The 24759-nt window shown below is 40.0% G+C and overlaps 1 protein-coding gene across 1 annotated transcript in view; it reads left to right on the top strand.

Moving 5' to 3' along the window:
- Positions 1 to 23720, top strand: part of LOC100495521 (hyperpolarization activated cyclic nucleotide gated potassium channel 4) — a 45326-nt gene extending 21606 nt beyond the window's left edge. Inside the window, exons 2-8 of the mRNA XM_018092393.2 lie at positions 4061 to 4484; positions 6620 to 6781; positions 8972 to 9190; positions 13916 to 14062; positions 15649 to 15889; positions 20077 to 20241; positions 21081 to 23720. Of these exons, the coding sequence (XP_017947882.2) occupies positions 4061 to 4484; positions 6620 to 6781; positions 8972 to 9190; positions 13916 to 14062; positions 15649 to 15889; positions 20077 to 20241; positions 21081 to 22171 (2449 nt within the window). The 3' untranslated portion in view covers positions 22172 to 23720. The remainder of the gene's footprint in view (positions 1 to 4060; positions 4485 to 6619; positions 6782 to 8971; positions 9191 to 13915; positions 14063 to 15648; positions 15890 to 20076; positions 20242 to 21080) is intronic.
- Positions 23721 to 24759: the final 1039 nt, after the last annotated feature.

The following is a 24759-nucleotide window of genomic DNA, read 5'->3' as shown; positions in this document are numbered from 1 at the left end:
TTTACCTGCTGTATCTATATGTTCAGTGTATACATATATTTATTGTACTGCGCCACAGAATATGCTGACACTTTATATATATATATTAATAATAATGTAATACATATCAATATGTATAAAAAATGTATTTTCTAAACTTTACCCTTTGTTGATGTGTCTCCTGACCTGTTACTTTTATATTAAAAGGAGGTATAATGACACTATAAAATAAATAAATTAAATTTTTTTAAGAAACCATATCTAGTCTGAATGAGAAGGAAGCGTATGGCAGAGATCTTTCCCAATCAATTTCCTTCCCTATTATGTGAATTTGTTGGGATTCTGTCACTGATTGCTCATATCTCGCTACGGGTCTCCTAGACCTCCCAATCTGCATTCTTCCCTGGCTCAGCGTCAGCTAAAGTGATGGGAGGCCAGAAACAATGCAAATGGATGGAAAATGGTGCTCTGTTATTTATCCAGACACAAGGAACAGGCAGCACTTTGTCTCAGATATCAGTGTGTGTCTGGCAGGCATTCCCTGTTATCTGCTGCATTTACCATCACCTCTTATATTGTGGAGCATGATGCTATGGTTTCTTAGGTGTTAGTAGTGTGTGTGAGAAAATATCTATTGTCCTACTTTTAACCCAGTTTTACACAGAAAAGCTAAGGTTGTGTTTCTCTTTGTATTTTGTTTCTTATTAACTTTAGAAACTTTAGATCTCACAGGCAAACTCAGGAGCTAGAAGCTTGGCTGGTTTATGAGTAGAATGGATGGCTGTTCTTTTTGTAACCTTGTTAGTGATTCTGTGAAAACAGCATATTTTATTACTAATGGGCTTATTTATCAATTTTCTAAAATATCTCGAATTTGCAAGTTTACAAACTCAAAAAAAAAAAAATCTCAAATTGAAAATATAGCTTGACTTTAGCTAGCACAACTCCCATTGACTTCTACATAAACCCTCTTAACATTCAATTTTTACATTCTATGTTTTCGGATTTGTATCTCTTTATAAATATCAGACATTTTAGTTTGCGAACCATTATTCAAATTTTGCACGTTTAGTGCTAAAAAATCAAAGCGAGAATAAAAATTGAACATTGATAAATCACCCCCTAAGTCAATTTTATATCAGTCCATGTTCAAGTTGTTATAAAGAAAACACTTCTTTTCTTACTAGGTCATTTCTTTCTTGAAATATGGTTATTGCTCTAATATTTCCTATCAAATGTTATATGAGGTTTGTGACATAATTTAAAATCAGTCTTCAGAAAAATAAATGAATACTCTGTACGTAGAGGAGCATCTGGGCCCACATTATGTCATTTGCTTCTTTTAAACATATTGCTAGTGCCATAGGGGTCACTGTTATGCAAAGGTCAGGGCCTTAAATCTTGACCTCTAGCCTTCGTCCTCTATGCATTATGCTAATGTTATTGCATTATAGAATGTATTTGTCTATTTATTATTAAGCTTTAGAGGATTTTATTATTTCATTGATGGACCAAAAACTGACATAGTTTGGAAAACAGAGGCAGGCCAAGCACATTCCGATGTTCTGTTTGGACATTCACATTGATGAACCAAATAGCATTGATCGGCTTGTTTAGCTAATGGACCAAATGACATTCTCCTTGAGATGAAAAACAGCCTCTGTCACTTTCAGACCATGTGTCTATGGAGAGCAGGCTCAGACTGACAATCTGTGGGTTCTGGCAAATGCCAGAGGGGCTGCTGTAAGATGCCATAGACAGTCACTATTTAGAGGGCTGGTGGGGGGCTGTTTGAAATGCCAGGGTCTATTTGTATCCCAGTTAGTCTAGCTTGCACCTGACCAATCTAAGCTTGCTAAAGGTAAATGCAGAGAGGCCCACTTACATGTGGATTACATTTTATAAATTAAATTAGACTCTACATGGCCTAAGAGTAAATTAACCATCACCTAAAATTCTGGGTGAAATTGCAATTTTTTTTCTGTAGACATTTAAAGTAAATGTCCATCATTTATGGACTAAGATTGCCCAAAGGTTCCATAGATACTTTATCTTTGGCATCATTGTTTATATGTTATAGAGATCATTGTTTAAACATGTTATAGAGATATTACTCTATGTTGCTATGGGGGAATGGTTAAACAACACTGTTTTGATCATGCAGTGAGTTTGTGTGTTTTACGATATGGTGTTTCTTGTCTGTGTTTCTTCTTTCCTGAGTATACAATAATATGTAGGGACCCTGATATACTAATTAGAGAGTTCATTTACATCAGTGTAATAATGCATAGCAACTCAACATCTGTTTAGCCCTGTGCAGTTACAACAGCAAACACCAGTATCTGATTAGTTGCTCTGGGTTTCTGCACGTTTGCAAATCAATAAGTGCTATGATGTTTTGATTCAATACATTCAATAACGTTGTTTCTAATTGACTATACATAAACATAATGTCAGTGGCAATGTTTGTATTCAAAGTGCTGTTGATATGGTCCTATTGACAATATGAATAATGTTAGTATGACAGTATCAATTAAACACTCCAGCCACCCCCAGCCCAGCATGACAGCCAGGACAGGATCTCTGTGTGCTACTGAATTTAGCCATGTTGTAGCCCTGTTATAATACAGTTCTGGAGGTAAATTGGGAGAATTGTGCAAAAAATAATACTGTGGCCTCCTGTGCATGTGATACTGAAATGATGCACAGTCATAATTTGTTTCATTGCCTACATTCTGGAGCATTGTAACCTAAAGGGATTCTGTCATGATTGTTATGGTATTTTCATTTTAAAAAACAGAAATGTGGCAGTTAAAGTTACCATAGTTGGCTTTTTGCTGCCCCTGATAACTGTCCGCTCACTGCCACCTCCTTACCTCATGGCAGGAGCAGCCCCGGTTCATATTGCAAGTAATTTATTCTACTATTTAAAATTGTATTCTTAAACCAACAAATGTATATTTTATTTAGCTGTAATATTGGTGTGTAGGCAGCCATCTCAGTGCATTGTGAATCTGAGCTTTCAGAAGGAGCCAGCACTACACATTAGAACTGCTTTCAGGTGACCTATTGTTTCTCCTACTCCCATGTAACTGGAGGAGTCAAAGCCGGACTTGGATTTTTAACTATTCAGTGCTATTCTGATATCTACTGGGAGCTGCTATCTTGCTCCCTTCCCATTGTTCTGCTGAACGGCTGCTGGGAGGGGGGTGATATCACTCCAACTTGCAGCTCAGCAGTAAAGTGTGACTGAAGTTTATCAGAGCACAAGTCGCATAACTGAGGGCACCTGGGAAACTAAAGAACATGTCTAGTCCCTTGTCAAATTTAAAAATTAAATATAAAAAAAAATCTGTTTGCCTTTTTTAAAAAACAGATTTCAATGTAGGAATCCTTGGAAGGATTGAAAGGATTTTTGAGCATGCCTGTACCTCATGTTCTTGCACTTTTGTATTGTTCCAGAAGTTATATCATATTTATTGTAATTGAATCACGCAATTTGATGGGATATCCATCTTTTGTACCTAATGTTTGGTGTATTGTGACATGACAACCCCCAGTACCAAGCAGGATACTTCATATTAAATGGGTATGATTAAAACCTACACTTACCAATCATTTTATTGCAGCCTCTATGTGGATTATCTACAAACCAGAATATTAGCACATGTGCACATGCAGATATATTTCTTAAAACATGAATTTGTGTAGTTTTGAATGTTTGCTTATTTATTAAAAAATGATTACAAAACCCTAATACCTTGAATTTGTGAGTTTATAAGCTCAGAAAAAAATAAAAAAAACTTGAATGTAATAAATAGCTTAAATTTTGCTTAGGACAGCTCCCATTGACTTCTACATGACCTCACAAGCTTTAACATGCTGATGTTTTACAATCAAGTTTTTTTAGCTTAATAAATACGTAAATAGCATTATAATTCCAGTTCATGAGTTTAAGCAAAAAAAAAAAACACATTATAATTACATTTGCATGCAGGTGTGCTGGTAACTTATTGGAATGTCTGTGTAGTATTTCCATTTATACTAGATATACTTCATTTATATTGTTTTTTTCTTACAGGTTTTATTGGGACCTTACCATGTTGCTGCTCATGGTGGGAAACCTCATTATCATCCCAGTAGGCATCACTTTTTTCAAGGAGGAGAATACACCAGCATGGATTGTGTTCAATGTGGTGTCGGACACATTTTTCCTTGTGGACCTAGTGCTAAATTTCCGTACAGGAATTGTGTTGGAAGATAATACTGAGATCATCTTGGAGCCTCAACGTATTAAGATACGTTACTTAAAGAGTTGGTTCCTGGTAGACTTTGTGTCCTCCATCCCCGTTGACTATATTTTCCTGATTGTGGAGACAAGAATCGATTCTGAAGTCTACAAGACTGCAAGGGCCCTGCGCATTGTCCGCTTTGCTAAGGTTCTGAGCCTGCTGCGTCTTCTGAGACTCTCCAGGCTCATTCGATACATTCACCAGTGGGAAGAGGTGGGTCTCAACCAAATGCTTAGTATTTTGGTCTCCTCTGTATGTAAAATGAAACTGATAATAGAGATTAATATATTTCTTCTGCAAATGTGGCACACATGGAGATTTGTGGCCCGTGATTAAATCTGGGCTTCCACAAGCAACAAGGCTCCCCTGAATGCTTTTCTACCAGTGATAAAGTGAATCGGCAAGGACAAAACATACACAGCGATTCATTTACCAAAGTCGCCAATACTTTCCTTTCAAGTTCAAATTATACTGTATATGTGTTTTTTTTTTTTTAAAAAGCAGGGCTAAACACTGATTAACTAATATCTATTCCTGGGTGGGACTGTCCTTCCTTACATAAGAGAAATAAAAGGGAAACCTTGCCTGAACCAATGTGGGACTATTTGAAATTGTAGTGTATCTATACAGCAGTTCCAAATAATTTCTGAGCCACACTGCAGCCATGGGGACTTCTGTATTGAAGGTATGCCATTGTCTGTACTTAAGCACCAGCAGTAAGGGTAGGGCACCGTTGCAACTAATTAGGTGGCTTGTAGGGATAATCATGGTAACACATATGTGCCTCCCACAGTCCGCCCCTCAGGCAACCCAACAATCAGTGCTGAATTGTTCTGGAAAGTGCAAGTCTATGGATTCCAGTGACTGTAGGTGATTATGGCAGAGTACCCAGTGTTTACAACATGCCAGCTTGGGTCTGTTTTCTGCACATGGCATCCTGCCCTGCCTTACATACATTGTAGAAATAGTTGACACACTACCCCTAACATAACCTATGAGAACAAACTCAAACTCATTTTTAACCTGAAGAAGAGAGACAGTAGTCTCCCAAAATATGTTGAACCATGCACTTTCTGCACATTTACATTATGCAATATGGTGAAGGACAAAGAAGGAGAGCTCTGAATTGATATTGGAGTGTTTGCCACTGTTTAGTAGCTACATTGAGACACTCAGTGGACTGGACTGTGGAGGTTAATAACAAACATTGCTAAATGTCTTAAAATAATTAGTTAATGTAACAACTTTCTATAAACTTGCCTGATCTGGAGCCAGTGGATGGACAAGCAGCCCACAGGGGTAGGGGAATATTTATTGAAGAAAATGAAATCAGAGTTTGTCACAGCAAAGCTCTGTTGCACAGTAAACGCCACCATTCTATGTTACTATGGGATTTTTAAGAGTATTAATCAAAGGGTGAACTCTCATTTTCACCAATTTATAAATAAGCCCCCAAAATCATTAAAAAGTCAACTGAGCATGGTGAATTTCACTCAGGTGAACTGGGCTATGAGAAATAAGAAAGAAGAAAAGCTGACATCAACCAAACTTTATCATACATTGTCATTACTACAGCACAACATCCATTTACTGCTATTGTCTCTTCCCTTTCTCTCTTTCTGCTCTCTTACCTTTCCATCTTGTTAAGTTATGCAAAATTTTAATAAATAATTTTAGAAAATGGATATGCCTGGTGTTGTGTTAAGCCATCTGATCTCTAAACACAGGACCTTCTAGTGGTTTATGCTCATTGAAGATTTAGGCTATTGTTACATGGGTCACTTTCAACTTTAGTCAGCATTTTAAGGCCATTAAAAGAATATGTTCTGATGTTGCCTTCTTACAGCAGCCCTATGCCAAACAGAGGTGCCCCTGTCAGAAAATGTACTTCTGGGACCAGCAGGCTGTGTTGACAGGCCAAGCTGCTTGATATCCATGAAGCCCAGTGCAGGTTGAAAGGGCCGAATGTCATGGTCTGTGCTTGACTGCTGCGTGGCATCAGGGTAATGGGTAAGGGGATGGTACCATCATAGATGGATGGTGTTAAGTTTTCAAGGAATTTAAAAATCACATTTGTGTGGAATTCTAGGTGTGGGTTGTAAGACAAATGGCAGTATATATTCACAAAGGATGGTCTGTAAAATGCATAAAATCTGTTAAATACAGGAAGATTGTAACTAAAAACTCTCTAGTAACCAAAATATATTTTCTCCCAGGAGTCCCAGTAAAATAAAATATAAAAATACCATTCTATCTCTATTCTCCGATTACCTCTTTTCAGCACTAACTGTCTTATTCTTGTTGTGATATGTGCTTTCGTTAATAGTCTTGCTGTGATTATTCTGCAGATATTTCATATGACCTATGATCTGGCAAGTGCTGTAGTGCGAATTGTAAACCTGATAGGCATGATGCTCCTGCTTTGCCATTGGGATGGCTGCTTACAGTTCCTAGTGCCCATGCTGCAAGATTTCCCTGAAGACTGCTGGGTTTCTCTTAACCACATGCAGGTGAGTTCAGAATCCCCCCCCTCCCCACAGATCAACAGGCTAAATCTAGATATTTTTCACTTTTGTTATCCCCAGCCTTTAGAAAATATAAAATTATGGTTAATTCCAGGCAGTACAATGCCTATTTAGCTGTTTGAAGACATTTATTTTTTTTAAGAATAGCAGGAAATATAGTACAGCTATAGAATCTTTTGTCTGGAAACCCGTTATACAAAAAGCTAAGAATGATAGGAATACCGTATCTCTCATTCCATTTTAATCATTTAATTTTTCTCTGTAATAATAAAACAGTACCTTGCACTTTATCCCAACTAAGATATAATTAATCCTTATTGGATGCAAAATAATCCTGTTGGGTTTATTTAAAGGAAAACGAAAGGCAAAATCACATGGGGGTGCCAAAATGTTAGGCACCCCCAAGTGACTTTAACCGCTTACCTTGTACCCCAGGCTGGTGCCCCTGTTAGGAGAAAACAGCACCAGCCCGGGGTACCTGGAGCGGATCGCTTCCTTCTTCCTGCTTCCATTGCTGAAATGCCAGCGGTGGGCGCATGCGCAGTAGAGTGAAAAGCCAACTTTAATGTTTAAGTTCGGCTTTTCACTCTACCGCGCATGCGCGCGCAGCGAATCAGGAAGAAGGAAGCGCCGGCAGCTACCCCAGGCTGGTGCTGTTCCCTCCTCACAGGGGCACCAGCCCGGGGTAAAAGGTAGGTGGTCAAAGTCACTTGGGGGTGCCTAACATTTTGGCACCCCCAAGTGACTTTGACTTTCTTTTTCCTTTAATGTTTAAATGATTTTTTATTAGACTTAAGGCATGGAGATCCAAATTACAGAAGGACCCCTTATCCAGAAAGCCCCAGGTCCCAAGCATGCTGGATAACAGGTTCCATACCTGTATAATGTCTGTTCATATTTTACAGTTAGTTTAAAGGGATCTAAATGAAAAAAGAAAGTCTCCTTATAAACAATCCTATTGGGTTTATTTAATGTTTAAATGATTTTTTTCAGACTTTAATGTATGGCAATCCAAATTATGGAAAGACCACTTTTATGTAAAACCCCAGATCCCGAGCATTCTGGATAACAGGTCCCATACTTATGTAACAAGTGAAAAAGAAAACCTGCAATAAGTAAAAAAATTAATATTTTTTGAACACATGCTGTTGTAGTTTGCATGGATCCTAAATTGTAGCCACTTCTGATCCTGGCATCAAAGCCAATACACACTGTCACAGAGGTATAAATATAAATAAAATTTCCCAACTACAAGATATCAGTTCTAGCACCTATAGAAACTGATCATCTTACATACATAAATACACACCATATAGTTACATAGTTACATAGTTACATAGGGTTGAAAAAAGACCATTGTCCATCAAGTTCAACCCATCCGAGTAAACCCAGCACACAACCTATACTAACCAATCTATACACTCACATACATAAACTATATATATACAACCAGTAATACTGTAGATATTAGTATCACAATAGCCTTGGATATTCTGCTTGTTCAAAAACTCATCCAGGCCCCTCTTAAAGGCATTAACAGAGTCTGCCATTACCACATCACTAGGAAGGGCATTCCCCAACGTCACTGCCCTCACCGTGAAAAACCACCTACGCTGCTTCAAATGGAAGCTCCGTTCCTCTAATCTAAAGGGGTGACCTCTGGTGCGTTGATTGTTTTTATGGGAAAAAAGAACATCCCCCAACTGCCTATAATCCCCTCTAATGTACTTGTACAGAGTAATCATGTCCCCTCGCAAGCGCCTCTTTTCCAGAGAAAACAACCCCAACCTCGACAGTCTAACCTCATAGCTTAAATCTTCCATCCCCTTTACCAGTTTAGTTGCACGTCTCTGCACTCTCTCCAGCTCATTAATACCATGTATAAGTGTTATGCATATCATAATATATAAGTTTAATATATCATGTTAGCGGTGCAGAATGTTATAGGTAACCCTTTTGAAATGAATTAAAAATGACATAAGTGATGGAAAGTTAATGTCCTGTTTGACTAACTGAATCTGACTACAGCTACAAGTTTTCAGATCATTGCAGCTCTTTGGACTATTCTAGAGATAGCCCATTTGAGAAAGAACATTACCTTTATATCACTTTTGCCTACTGAAATTGCATATATTTTTTTTGTTGTAGAATCATGTTAAAATGCTTATTTTACAGAATGCCTCCTGGGGAAAACAGTACTCTTATGCCCTGTTCAAGGCTATGAGCCATATGCTCTGCATCGGGTATGGCCAACAGGCACCAGTGGGCATGGGGGATGTCTGGCTCACTATGCTCAGTATGATTGTTGGTGCTACTTGCTACGCCATGTTTATTGGTCATGCCACAGCCCTGATCCAGTCACTGGACTCTTCAAGGCGCCAGTATCAAGAGAAGGTACGAGAGCTTAGCAAACAAATAACCACTAGGTGTTATATCTCTTACTATCCATTGTGCCTGGAGGAAGAATCCAGCAGGCATAGGTAACAGTTTGGTGGTTAATGTAAGCCAGGGATCCCCAACCTTTCTTACTCATGAGCCACAGTCAAACATAAAAAGACTTGGGGAGCAACAGAAGCACCATAAAAGTTCATGGAGGTGCCAAATAAGGGCTGTGATTGGCTATTAGGGGCCTCTATGCACCCTATCAGCTTACAGGGGCTGTATTTGGTAGGAAATCTTGTTTTTATTCAACCAAAACTTGCCCCCAAGTCAGGAATTCAAAAATAACTACCTGGTTTGGGGGCACTGAGAGCAACATCCAAGGGGTTGGGGAGCAACATGTTGCCCCTGAGTCACTGGTTGGGGATCACTGATGTAAGCATATGGCAAGAGAATATCTTGATGATGTGTTTCCTCTCTTGCTTAACTTATACATACCAGTGCATTAATCCAGACATGCCAGTGTTACATCGGTTAAACACATTAAAAAGTGCAAGAATAGTTTATTATATCCATGTCTGTAAAACCATCTGTGCCTCTGCGAGCATTAGCTCAGCATGACCGTGTTCTTACAGCTGCCTATGGTCTTTTACATAAGTAATGGATGCTGCAGTCCAGCATTTGACGTTTTTGATGTAGTCTTCCCCAAGGGTAATTAATCATAATTTGAATTAATTTGATGGTATTAGACTGCTGTGCCATTTACAATTTTCATCAGACCTGTGCTGATGTAGATATCTACATGCTGCAAAAGGTACCTTCCAGTACCCCGAGTGTGTACCTCCACCTTTAAGTCTGGGCTATCATACACAAGTGCAATGCATATTGCCTCCGGGTGCTGCATTAAAGATCTGTATGCTGATTTGTAGCCTGCACCCCTGTGGAATGGAGCACTCGAAGTTGAGATGCTGCTCTGGAATTGGCACAGCAGTATTATATATTATATGCAATTAGAAACAAGTTCACTTGGGGGTTTACTTTGCCTTTAAAAAAATGCATTATTCATTCTTAACCAAATAACCTTATGCTTAATAAGGCTGCTTATAAAAAAAAGGCAAAGATTGTTGGTGTAATACATTGAATCACTTGGAAAACATATATTTAGAGTGCAGTGTTACTCTATTTGCAGGGCCGGATTTCTGATTGGGGCCCCCAAGGCTGCCCGCCCACCTCGAAGATGCATGCGCCACCCCCCACCCCCCACCCCCGCACGCATGTGCGTCACAACTCATACGGAGCATTGGGGAGCAGACGCGCTAACGTTTATGCGTGTCCTCTCCACATTGCTCCATATGCAGGCAAAATTTTCCGTTGCGGCAGGGCGGCATGCCGCCCCTAACTTTCTGCCGCCCTAGCCCCAAATCTGGGCCAATTTGCCAAGTAATCATGTCATTGATAATTTATCCAACATCATATAGCGACCTCTTGTGGTGCATCATACAAATTGAACTGCTAAGGGATTATATAAACAAAAACGACTGTTGTAGGGCCTTTAAAGGAGAAGGAGAGTCATTTTGGCATTTTACTGCCAATAGATTTGCCACATTAGTGCCACCTAGAACACTATATTTATAATGCAGAAAGCTTTATCATACTTGAGTAAAGAGCCCTAGACGCTTTCTCTGATTGCAGCTGCCATTTTAGCTTGGTGTTCATAGCTTCCTGTTTGCAGTCTAGCCCTTATAGCTCAGATCGCACATTCCTAAGGGAGGGGAGGAGCCAGTTTTAAGAATTCTTGAGGGAGGGAGGAGCAGGAGAGGGGAGAGAAGAGAGAGTGTAGACACCAGGAATGAAGGATTTTTCTGAGAGAGGAAGTCAGATACCCCAAGAACATGTTTACAAAAAAGGAAATCCTGTATTTCTTTTGATAGAGGACTTAGTGCAGCATTACTGTGCTTATGGCTGTACTTACCTTTCTGATAAAGCTTACTTAGTTTTTACCTTTCCTTCTTCCTTTAAATAGAGATATAAATATAAATATATATAAATATATATATAAAAATATATAAATATACATTTAGTATTAAAGTGCTGTTTCAGAGTATGCTACGCAGACTCATCCCATAACTCCAGCTACAGAAAAATGTTTTTTTCCATTGCGTTGCTTTATGTCCCCCCAACTCTTCCAGCTTCACTTTTTCAGTTTGCTGGAAGCCCTACTTTGGTTAATTTAAAGATTGCAGAACACTGGTGTATTTACAGCTGCGTATACGTATACATGCAGTATATATATACAGGTCCTTTTCAAAAAATTAGCATATTGTGATAAAGTTCATTATTTTCTGTAATGTACTGATAAACATTAGACTTTCATATATTTTAGATTCATTACACACAACTGAAGTAGTTCAAGCCTTTTCTTGTTTTAATATTGATGATTGTGGCATACAGCTCATGAAAACCCAAAATTCCTATCTCAAAAAATTAGCATATTTCATCCGACCAATAAAAGAAAAGTGTTTTTAATACAAAAAAAGTCAACCTTCAAATAATTATGTTCAGTTATGCACTCAATACTTGGTCGGGAATCCTTTTGCAGAAATGACTGCTTCAATGTGGCGTGGCATGGAGGCAATCAGCCTGTGGCACTGCTCAGGTGTTATGGAGGCCCAGGATGCTTCGATAGCGGCCTTAAGCTCATCCAGAGTGTTGGGTCTTGCGTCTCTCAACTTTCTCTTCACAATATCCCACAGATTCTCTATGGGGTTCAGGTCAGGAGAGTTGGCAGGCCAATTGAGCACAGTAATACCATGGTCAGTAAACCATTTACCAGTGGTTTTGGCACTGTGAGCAGGTGCCAGGTTGTGCTGAAAAATGAAATCTTCATCTCCATAAAGCTTTTCAGCAGATGGAAGCATGAAGTGCTCCAAAATCTCCTGATAGCTAGCTGCATTGACCCTGCCCTTGATAAAACACAGTGGACCAACACCAGCAGCTGACATGGCACCCCAGACCATCACTGACTGTGGGTACTTGACACTGGACTTCAGGCATTTTGGTATTTCCCTCTCCCCAGTCTTCCTCCAGACTCTGGCACCTTGATTTCCGAATGACATACTTTGGACCACTGAGCAACAGTCCAGTGCTGCTTCTCTGTAGCCCAGGTCAGGCAATTCTGCCGCTGTTTCTGGTTCAAAAGTGGCTTGACCTGGGGAATGCGGCACCTGTAGCCCATTTCCTGCACACGCCTGTACATGGTGGCTCTGGATGTTTCTACTCCAGACTCAGTCCACTGCTTCCGCAGGTCCCCCAAGGTCAGGAATCGGTCCTTCTCCACAATCTTCCTCAGGGCCCAGTCACCTCTTCTCGTTGTGCAGCGTTTTCTGCCACACTTTTTTCCTTCCCACAGACTTCCCACTGAGGTGCCTTGATACAGCACTCTGGGAACAGCCTATTCGTTCAGAAATTTCTTTCTGTGTCTTACCCTCTTGCTTGAGGGTGTCAATGATGGCCTTCTGGACAGCAGTCAGGTTGGCAGTCTTACCCATGATTGCGGTTTTGAGTAATGAACCAGGCTGGGAGTTTCTAAAAGCCTCAGGAATCTTTTTAAGGTTTTTAGAGTTAATTAGTTGATTCAGATGATTAGGTTAATAGCTCGTTTAGAGAACCTTTTCATGATATGCTAATTTTTTGAGATAGGAATTTTGGGTTTTCATGAGCTGTATGCCACAATCATCAATATTAAAACAAGAAAAGGCTTGGACTACTTCAGTTGTGTGTAATGAATCTAAAATATATGAAAGTCTAATGTTTATCAGTACATTACAGAAAATAATGAACTTTATCACAATATGCTAATTTTTTGAAAAGGACCTGTATATAGTGGCTCCTGCATTGCACCATGTCCCATTCACATGTATACAAATCCACATAAAGAAAACATAAAGCAAAGCTAATTAGATTCACACTACTTGCTGAATTGCATAATGTCTCATATTCTGAACTCCTAATAAAAGCCAGTGATACTTCTTTGTCTGGTTCCATAATATATCTTTGTGAATAAGAGACCAAAATTACACTTCATAGCGCCATTGAACCACTTTAGAAAAAGGCAGGATTGTATCTTTCCCATGAGCCCATACCCCTTTAAATACAGAAACAATTATTTTTTATCTTCTGCATGATCCAGAAGAATCAGTGTCTTATTTGGCTGAGAAATCATAAAAAAAATCTTTTTAAATTTAAAATAACAATCAAGACATACATAGACTGTAGTGATGCACCAAATCCATAATGTTTGGATTCGGCCACGGACAAAATCCTGCATTAAAGATTCAGCCAAAAAAGGAAGTGAATTGAAAGCCTTAGAGAGTAACCAAAAATGACATAATTTGCAAATTAAAATTAAAAAGTGTCATGCTTTGCAGCCTACATCATGATCTGATCCCTTGAGCCTATACCATGTTTAATACAGGAAGGTGTCAAGCCGTAGCAGATACCATTATTTACAAGTATTCCCAAGTCCTTCTTCATCAGCGGGTGGCTGTATGTAGGCTTTAAGCTGCATGTCTTTAAACAAAGATAAATGCCACATCTTCATTGGCTTAATCAACACAACATAATTAAGAGCATCCAACTGGTCTAACTCATAAATAAGCTCATTTGTAAGGTAATAACCCAATGCAGGAGGTGAGCTCTGAAGCTCTGAACAATAACTGTACCTATTTATGTTCTGCACAGTACAAACAGGTGGAGCAATATATGTCGTTTCACAAACTCCCTGCTGATTTGCGCCAGCGAATCCATGACTACTATGAGCATCGCTACCAAGGCAAGATGTTTGATGAAGAGAGCATTCTGGGGGAACTGAGTGAGCCACTTAGAGAGGTACGATTCCATTGCCTGTTCAGTGTATGAGCCAATTTTGGCTCTATGGTTGCCACTTGTACATCAGTTTCTCTTCTGCAACCAGATGGATGAAATTGCATGGCTTTGTTTTAGAATTATGACTTTCATACAGTACTGAATCATTCATAACAATTATGAATGATGAATGAATGATAATTAATAATTATAACTAGTCCATTCTTGTCACAATAATTGTTTTATATAATGATTACATTTCCAATAATGGTTTATATGGTGGTTATATTTATTATAATTGTTATATAAGGCCTATAATTGAATGCAATTTTGTAAAAATGATTTGGTGGTGCTCCAGACTAGCAGAGAAAACCTTGTTTATGGTTCAGTTGAAGTCTTGTAGCTGGAGCTCCCAGTTGCTTTTGAAGGTTTGAGCAAATGGTGCCGCTGGGAAAAAGTCTGTATTGGAATTTATACTGTAAAAGAAATCATCTAGTGGTCTAGCCCCATAAAAACTGATATATAGTTACTGCACTCATGCACCCCTCCAGAGGTTTAGTGATGCATTTTGTCCCTGGATGCCTGGCAGGGCATCACCATGGAGCACAAGATTGCTGCCACAGGAGTCACACACACTGTTTTCTAAAAGGGTGCTTAAAGGGGTTGTTCACCTTTGAGTTAACTTTTAGTATGATGTAGAGAATGATATTCTGAGAAAATTTGCAATCCCCTGCTCCCGACCCTAACCCGACCGCACCCAACCTGAAACCTACCCGACCTGGCTTCTGCCCTGTATTTATAGACCCGTGCCCTCCCCCCCCGCAATGACATCACTAAAGGGGCGGGGTGGGGCACACTTATGAATTCAGAAGACTAAGGCCACCAGTGTTAGGTTGTGGGCAGGGAGAGCTGAATACGCCCGTGACCCGCAAGTAATGTGCCAAAGTCACTATTCAGCAGTTTTTTTATTGCTAGGGTCCAAGTTACCTTAGTGTGCAGGGAGTGGTTTGGATGAGAGGCTGTTATATGAATAGGAGAGGCTGTGAATAGTAAAGAAAGTGACAAAAACTAACAATAAGAATAATAGCCTCACAAAGGAACAGTTTTTTGGCTGCCGGGTCAGTGACCCTCATTTAAAAACTGCAAAGAGTCAGAAGAAGGAGGCAAACAATTCAAAAACTATAATAAATAAATGATGGAGACCAATTGAAAAGTTGCTTAGAATAGGTCAATAGGTAACATATTAAAAGCTATCTTAAAGGTGAACCGCTCCTTTAACCAATTTACAGCCACACTGATTTAGCTTTAAAACTAAAAGTTACTTTAATGGTTAACTGAAACTCCTTTGATCCTCAGTGCATCTTATTCCAGGGAGAGTGCTTTAGAACATCACTTTAAGTCTTTGCTTTATGTTACTCACCACCGGAAGGTGCAAAACCTGGCCCTAGTGATATGCAGAGAATCTACTAAAGCATAAAGGCTGATATATTTCAGATTTCTTTGCATTTAGCACACCGATTGACTTTTACATACAATGCATTGCGCTTTTCATCCACTGTTTGAAACCCCCTGAATGTGCTCTTCCTCTTCCCCTTCTTCTTCTTCTGCAGGAAATTATTAACTTTAATTGCCGCAAGCTGGTGGCATCCATGCCGCTTTTTGCCAATGCCGACCCGAACTTTGTGACTTCAATGTTGACAAAACTGAGGTTTGAGGTATTTCAGCCCGGTGATTACTTAATCCGGGAAGGAACTGTGGGTAAAAAAATGTTCTTCATCCAGCATGGGGTGGTTAGCATCCTGAGCAAGGGCAGCAAGGAGACCAAGCTTTCAGATGGATCCTACTTTGGAGGTAAGGCATTTCCAAACAATTCATTGGCTCTTTCTCTTTCTTCATTTTATTTAAATTGTTAAAATACAGTTATGGAATCCATTATCTGTAAACCTGTTATCCAAAGAGCTCTGAATTATCTCCCTTAGACTCCATTTTAATGAATTCATTCACATTTTTAAAAAAAAGTATTTTTTTTTCTGAAATAATAAAACAGTACCTTGTACTTGATCCTAATGAAGATATAATGAATCCTTATTGGAGGCAAAACAAACCTATTGGTTTTACTTAATGTTTCATTTGTTTTTGGCAGACTGGGAGCTCTATTTGTCAACATTCTGATTTTAGTGGTTTTAGAGTTTGTTTGTTTTTTTAAACCAAAGAAAAAAAATGTATTTATGCTAAATGCCCATGAATGTCTAGTCATTTATTAAAAGATCAGAATTAAAACACACAAATAAATTAAAATGTGGAACGAAAACAAAAAGAACACAAAAACCTTGAATTTTCGGAAAAATGTTTGTGTTCTTATAAACAACTAAAAATGAAAAACTTCTAAAACCGCAAATGAAATAAAGATTGTTACAATCTGCCTTGTGTGATAAACTACTTGGAAAGCTGATTCTGCTGTGGTCATACAAGTAAAGCAGTCAGACAAGCACAGTAACTTAACATGGCAGGTAAGACTGGCCTCCTCATGTCTGCACTCAGCTTACACAGGGCGTGGGAAAACAGGAACAGGATAATGACTCATAGACAAATGGTAAAACAGTAGGAATGCCCTTAACCAAAATGGCCACACATGCAAAGGTTACTACACCTAGGGCAGCTCCCAATGATTTCAACATGATCTCTACAGATTTTAAATGGTGCCGTTTTATATCAGTGTTTTTGGTGGTTTTCACTTAATAATTCACAAATGTTTTGAGCTTTTGTGTAATTAGTATAATCCACAATTTGTTAGAGCTAAAAACCACAATTTGTGAAAATTCAAGCATAAGTAAATGGGCCCCTTAAAGTATGATCATAATTATGGAAAGACCCCTTATCTGGAAAACCCCATTCCCAAGCACTATGGATAACAGGTACATGTACATGTATCTGCTCTTGGAGGGTGCAGATTTTTTTTTTTTAACTCATAATGTTTATTGAGTAATTAAACATTATTGCACTTACAAAAACTGTTATACGGTTAAAGGAAAAGGTATGATTGTACATACTGCAAAAATCCAAAAAGTAGGAGAAAAAATCTTCAGCAGATTTACTGCAAACCATTTATTATGGGAAGTGGTAACTAGTGGTGTAACCACTACCCATAATAAATGGTTTGCAGTAAATCTGCTGAAGATTTTTTTCTCCTACTTTTTGGATTTTTGCAGTTGTATTTGGTTGCAGCACAGAGCAGTAACTAGGAGCTAAAGCTTTATTCGTAAGTACTTTATACAGCGTTTTCCAATAATTTTTTATTTTTGAATGATTGTACATACATGGTTGCAAAAATAATCTGGAACTAAGTGATGTGATATCCAGAGGTAGTCGATTAGAGAAATAGATAGGGTTCATGTATTGTCCAGGATTTGTTTGTGGTACCAGGGATCCCAAATTCCGTCCCATTTGGATTTAAAGGAGTGGTAGCTATCATTTTTTCCATTGTTGCCCTGAAATTGATTTGCTGAATTAGACGTCGAATGTTTGGGGCTGCGGGTTGTTTCCAGAGGGGGGTGCAGATTATTTTCATGCCCAGTCCCCATTACATCTTTCTTAGCTGTTGAGTACCCAAGACACCATAGCATTTTCCCTGGCTAGCTATTCTACATTCCTTACTATCTAGGGAGCTATTCATTGGGGGCACACTCTTGGTATGGATGGCAAACTCCAGACCACCCATTCTGCCATTGAGAACATAGATCTGGCTGCAAACCAATGCCCTGTGAACAAACCTTCTGTGTGAGACCTACTTCAGAGACTACCCAGTCAGATTAACTTTGAAATCTGTCCTGCTTTAATAACTAATCCCCATCTATAGTAATCCCTATCTATAGTAATAAATCAAATCAACTGGACTTGACTGGACTGCAGTATTTTTTTCCCTTGATGTTTCGCTAGTCATCCACCTGGCTTTCTTGGTTCAGATCTTTGCTCCAGTCAACACAACCTGTTTAACATAACCAGCATGGGGTCAGGGATCTCATGAAGGTGAGGTGTTGATTGTATTAGTATGATTGGAGCTATGAGATGTTATGAAACTGTCCAGGGAGCGGTGCCAAAACTGCATTGTATGTGGTAGACTATAGATGTCACACCCCCACACAGGCCAGTATCTACTGTTTGAATTACACCATCCACTAGATCACAAACTGGGGGTGAAAAGATCCCCACCAGCACAGAGGCTAAGGAGAAAGAGTTGGAACATCTCAGAGAGGCCCTTACAACTTGTGAGTATCCATAATGGGCCATTGTTAAAACTGGTAGAAAGAAAATAACACCAAAACTACCGGTGAAGGTGGAAAACATGACAGACATAAGACCTTCCTCCCGTATGTAGCTGGAGTGTCAAATTTTTTTTAATAAACACTGCATCCCTGTCTGATTTTAATCGAGCAACACACTGAGGCAGCAACTGGTTGACCCAATCCCAAAGTATAAGCATCTGAGTAACATTGTGTATGAAGTACAGTGCAGTGACGCGTGCTCTGACTTATATGTCAGACTTATATATCACCAGCATATGGCGCAGCACAGAAGAGCCAGCTCCTCTGGTCAGGATTCAGCCATGTACCTACAACTAAAGGAAAAAGGACACACAATTGAAGCCTGCCAAGTTCACATTCTGGACAGGGAGGAGGGCTCAAAGGAGGTGTTAAAGAATCCATATATGTGAAAACAGAAAAACCAAGTTTGAATAGAGGTGGGGTGTGTGACATCTATTGTCTGCCACATACAATGCAGTTTTGGCACCTCTCCCTGGACAGTTTAATAACATCTCATAGCTCAAATCATGCTAATACAATCAACACCTCACCTTCATGAGATCCCTGACCCCATGCTGGTTATGATAAACAGATTATGCTGATTGGAACAATATTCCAGGGTATTTATTCTAGAAAGATCCTTGTACAAGTCATTCCGAATTGAGAGGACAAAACGTCTTTAAGGGAAAAATAATACAGCAATTAGACGTATTACTATAGAATTCCCACAGTCTTTACTGGAAGTTCTGTTTAGGTTTTAGCTTTTATTCTTTAACTACTTCCTCAGATTACTTATTTGTACCCTTGTGTGAGCTCAGATGTGTGATGTGATCCCTCTAACAAAGTACTCCGGCACTCACACACAGGGCCAGAACTAGAGGTAGGCAGAAGAGGCACCTGCCTAGGGTGCAAAGATTGGGGGGCGCCAGGCAGGTACCTCTCCTGCCTACCCCTAGTCCGCTCACCCTTGCCATTGCCCCTGCCAGTTGTCATTACACAGTGGGGTCAACCCCCCCTCCACTCACGCGCGCGCTTGGTGGAACTGCACATGTGTGCTGAAGCACATGCGAGGTGGGGGGAAGGTGCAGGGACGAGGGCGACCGGGTTGCCTAGGGAGCCTGGTCGGCTTGGCCCACTCCTGCTCCCACAACATTGTACCATTGTGCAACCTTTGCAGTATTTGTTATGCTTAAGATGTGATTTACATATTGGTCACTAGATGGCAGCAACCTCTAAGCTGAACCTTAGTTGGGGCTAACCCTTAGAACGGCTTACTAAGCTTCTAACAGGGTTTCAGGTATGTAAAAACATTGCAGTATCAGCTATTTACCTGATTTATAGAATAACTAATAAGAGCTTGCCCGAATCACACTTAATTTGACCCCCCCACAGTTTAAGAGCCACCTGGAAACTAAGAGGCTTAGAAGATACATGTGGCATCTTCAGCTGGATTTGTTTGTGTTTCAATATTCTGTAAACCAATAACTACCTGATTGTGATTTGTACTAGCATTAAAGGTAACCGGCTGGCAATCTGGGAATAAAAATGGTGACTCAGCCATTCACTAAAATGCCCATTGTTTGCTTATTGTTACGTTGCTAGAAAGCAATAGCTCCTGAGGTGTTATGGCCAATGTGCAGGGTCTGTTGTTTAAACTGTGAATGTTGAACAAAATTTGAAGAATTCTGTGACTTATAATAGAGTATGTACTGAGATTTCCCACTGCGTTCCCTGTAGAGATTTGCCTCCTGACCCGTGGCAGGCGTACTGCGAGCGTCAGAGCTGACACTTATTGCCGACTCTATTCCCTGAGTGTCGACCACTTCAACGAGGTTCTTGAAGAGTACCCCATGATGAGACGTGCCTTTGAAAGTGTTGCGCTAGACCGTTTGGACAGAATTGGTAAATTATTATTGTTTTTTGTCTGCACAGTAACCATTTTTTGTACCAGTCCCTGTACTTTTATTCAAAATATGGCTATTTTATTAAGGTTTCCTTAATAACCCACAATGTCACCATCACTCACTCTTCCACTGAATCACTGTGAGCTTTCGGGCACATTCTAATTAATGTTCATTTTCTGATAATATGTGGTCAGTGGACTCTTAACCCCCTAATATAGTTTACAGATTTATTTTGCATCTGCAACTATAATTTGGTGTTATCCTTGTTTACTAATTGTTGGTCCTTTAGTCTGTACTACTAATCCTACACTGCATGAGCTTTGTCTGTATATTTATATATTCTTTACGTAATGTCTGATGCCAACAAAAACACTTAGAGTGAAAACTGACTCTATTACTTTTTCAGGGATAAAGCAAACACAGTACAGAAACCGCTCACATTTAATCAACACGTTTAAGTGATGTCCAGCCAGTTGGTGGTGATTACTGGTCACTAGGACACTGTCAGTGCCACCCCCCACCCCCATCCTTTAACTGCACATGTTGTACCAGCCTACATCAGCAGAGGTAATACCCCATTCTGCCAGACACCCATGTCCAAGATATACAAGGCAGATTCAACTTCCTAGCAAGTCATATGGCCATATATTGAACTAGACACTGACTATGCACGTTTACTTGATTCAGTGCTGTTTTACACATTCCAGCTGTTTTTGGGAATAATGTATTTAAGGGGTAAATCTGCCCAAACAATTCTGGTGGCTACAGATGATGCATTTGATTTCTTGCATGCTCTTTGATTTCTGATGCATTTGATTTCTTGCATGTTCTATGCAGGTAAAAAGAACTCCCTTCTTCTGCACAAAGTACAGCACGACCTACGCTCTGGGGTGCTCAACTACCATGAGAATGAAATTATCCAGCAGATAGTGCAGCATGACCGGGAGATGGCTCAAGGACCCCGCTGCAGTCAGACTGAAGAGGAATCTACTTCATTACCAGCCACACCAGTTATCTGGACCCCACTGGTACAGGCACCCCTACGAGCCGCGGCTGCTACCACATCAGTGGCTATACCCCTCACCCACCAGCGCATACCAGCCACCATATTTCGACCAGCCCCCAGTGCACTAGGTGTAACAGCCCGTGGATTACGACAAGCTCAGAGAACTGCTCTCCCTACCCACCTAATAGGCATTGAGGGAGCAGTGTCTCAGCCATCTTCTTTTCATGTACACCAGCTGGCAGGGTTCTCAGCAGCTGCTTGTGTGAGTCCTGCTCCTCCGCCATCTGTGCCACCTCTTCAGAGACATATAGTAAAGCACCTGTCTACATATTCCCCACCAGCTGAGCCTCTGCAGTTGGTAACAGGTGAAGCCAACTCTTCCATATCCCTTTCACCTGAACTGTCACAATCAGACCAGCAGTTTCGACCTCTCTCATCTGGACAGTGCCAATACCCTGTTAGTCATTCATTAGATACCCATTTACCAGGAGCGTCAGAGCCACAATGGGTGCTTCCCCCTCCTCCACATAAAGCAGACTCTCCCGGGAAAGCCACTGCAGTACTCAGTCCTGGACCAGTCCGGACCGCTCCTATAGGTGGTTCTTCACGATCTCTTCTCCTTCCTGAAATTACTGCACTCTCAAATCTCCCCAACAGTTGTACAGCCCTTCCCCTCAACCGGCTAAGGCAGGATGGTCGCCCCATCTCTGTGTCACAGCCCTCTTTGCCTCAAGCACCAGCATCTGGTTCCCCAAACTTTCCACAGCAATTTATTCCTGATTTTTCTTCACTTCCCAGAAGTGAGAAATCAAATATAGGACATGTAACGCTACCACGAAAAGGCCCCTCAGTGTTAGGTTTGGGAGTACAGAGTATTTGTGGGGAAGACCTTTCCCATACCAAACTCCCTAGTAACCTCTGACCATATTAATTGCTAGAGAACTGCAGAATGTTAACGATCTTCTCATGGGAAACCTGCGGGGCTTTGCTTTATGAACTCCTTTTCTAAGCATATGCAGATCACTGCTTCAATATTCTGGGTCATCAGTAATACTCAAACAAATCATCAACACTACTGATGCTCAAGGGTATTAAGTTTAGTATATGTGTTTACCAAACAGGCTTTGGATTCCTTAAAAAAATATTGCAAGAAAGCTTTTGATACCAAACAACTGCAAATTATAAAACGATGGGCAGGGATCAAACTGCAGAAGTGGTTTTAGAGTAGAATGAACAATGGTGGAATTGGCAGGATAAGAGGTATTGAAGCTGCATTTTCTAAACTACATAGAATCCAGATCAGAGGTTTACAAGGTCAGTCCTCAGCCTTGGCAGTGAAGGTTTTCACTCACTTATATAACCTAGGCGATTCTATCTATTATAAGTCTCAGCCACATTAATGGCTGGAAGGATGTCCAGACTAGATTATTGCTCTTGTCTATTTCAAGTGTATCTAAACATAAAAGAGAGTTTGTGTAAGGCACAGTTATTTGTTAGAATAGTTATGAAGAAACTGATCAGGTAGAAAATCTAAGGCTAGAGTCACACTGGGTGCTTTGACTGCCATGCAGTAATTAAAATATAACATAGTGTTGCCCTGCATTGGTATATGTTCTGTGTTTGCTTAAACACTGCTCCCCCAGACAGGGGCTGGATTGTGATGAAGCTTAGCATTTTGTGTGGTTACCCTCCATTTGTCAGAAGTGACAACACTTTAAAAATACAGTGTGTTACACTTGTGCTGTCACTCCATTCCTGACAAGAGGGAGGGTTATGCCCCAAAATGCTGAGCTTCATCACAAGCCTTAATAAGGCTCAATAAACTGGGCTAAATGCCTTTAATGCAAGTGTTGTTAGTTAAGATAATGCTGCCACTTGTGGATAAACAAAGCAAAGGTCATTTTACTCTGTCCTGGCAATTAGTGTGACATTAGCCAATTAGTGTGACATTAGCCTAAAGGTGGCCATACACAGCCAGACTTAAGTCTGATTTGGGTTGTTTAGATCAATTTTGCAGCTTATCTGCCCCTGTATGGGGTCCTCTGACAGGCTTCCTCAACCAATATCTGCCCACAAATCAGACAGTGTCGATCAGACAGGCTTGATTTTTCTGTCTGATCGAGGAGCACATTGGCTCATTAATGTGGCCCACAATCCGACTTTTCATATCCCCTTTATTGTAAAGTGAATGTTTATGTGTGAAAGCACAATATTGTACACCTAAGGTGGGCCTATCGGAGGGAAAGATTTGCTTGTTTGCGACCTTGCCAAATGATGAAATCTTACTGTATACGACCACCTTAAGATAATAGTAACCACATTTGCCTTTTAAATGGGGTAGTGCTAGAAATGCATTCTGCAGGGCAGCAAATAGTTCAATACATCTCACTACACTTATTTTTTATATATTCTTAGTTATAGAGGTGGTTCACCTTTAAGTTTTTAACTTTTAGCATATTATAGAATGGCCTATTCTAAGCAACTTAGCAACTGGTCTTCATTATTTATTCTTTATAGATTTTAAACTATTTACCTTTCTCTTCTACTGCTTTCCATCTTTTAAATAGCGGTCACTGACCCTAGCAGGCAAAACACTATTGCTCTGTGAGGCTACAAATGTATTGGTATTGGTACTTTTTATTACTTATCTCCCTTTTTTGGTCCCCCTTCTATTCTGTTTCCAGTCTGTAATTCAAACCACTGCCTTGTTTCTGTGGAAAATAAGACCCTAGCAACCAGATAGCTGCTGAAATACCAAGCCGGTGAGCTGCTGAACAAAAATCTAAATCACTGAAAAACCATAAAAAATGAAGACCAATTGCAAACTGTCTCAGAATATCACTGTCTACATCATAGTAAAATTTAAAGATGAACTACCCCTTTAAGTTCTGGCTAGTTTATTAGTACTGACTATATACATGCAGGTTCCAGATCAGTAAAATATCAGACATTGTATACCTAGAGAAAGCACTGAATGATCAGTACAAAAACACAGTTGATCTGTGCAACTCTGAAAAGATGCTTTATGTTTAGCTACACTTCAATCTGACAACAGAACCTCTCACTGATCACGTGGCCCCTGAGAATTCATATTTTTCTCTCACTTAAATAACAGAGTGATATGAACATATTAAAGGCACACTTTCACTTTATCATTTCCTTGCTCCCACTGGCAAGGTTATAGGGAATATTGCTGCAGTGTTTTCCTCTTGTTTCTATTTACCCCATTAAGGCCTCCAGCACAGCTGCATTAGGCCTCATCCAGAAATTTAATGCAACTAGGTTTTGTTGCAACTGTCAGTCATATCATGTGATTGCACTGGATTTTTAAGGCTGATGGTCCACGGAGCAAGTTAGTTGCCCATGTAGATCTCTGCTTCCGCGGTGAATAACCGTTCCAAAATGCCTTTCCGTCACAACAATAGGAGTCGCCGGTGGAAAGGCCTACCCATCGTTCCAGCCTGCAAAGTCATGCAAAGTTTCCTCCTGCAGGCAACTTCATGTGACTTC

The sequence above is a fragment of the Xenopus tropicalis genome, chromosome 3 (genome assembly GCF_000004195.4).
Source record: "Xenopus tropicalis strain Nigerian chromosome 3, UCB_Xtro_10.0, whole genome shotgun sequence".
Classification (NCBI taxonomy): domain Eukaryota; kingdom Metazoa; phylum Chordata; class Amphibia; order Anura; family Pipidae; genus Xenopus; species Xenopus tropicalis.
This window is presented reverse-complemented; position numbering and strand designations above follow the sequence as displayed.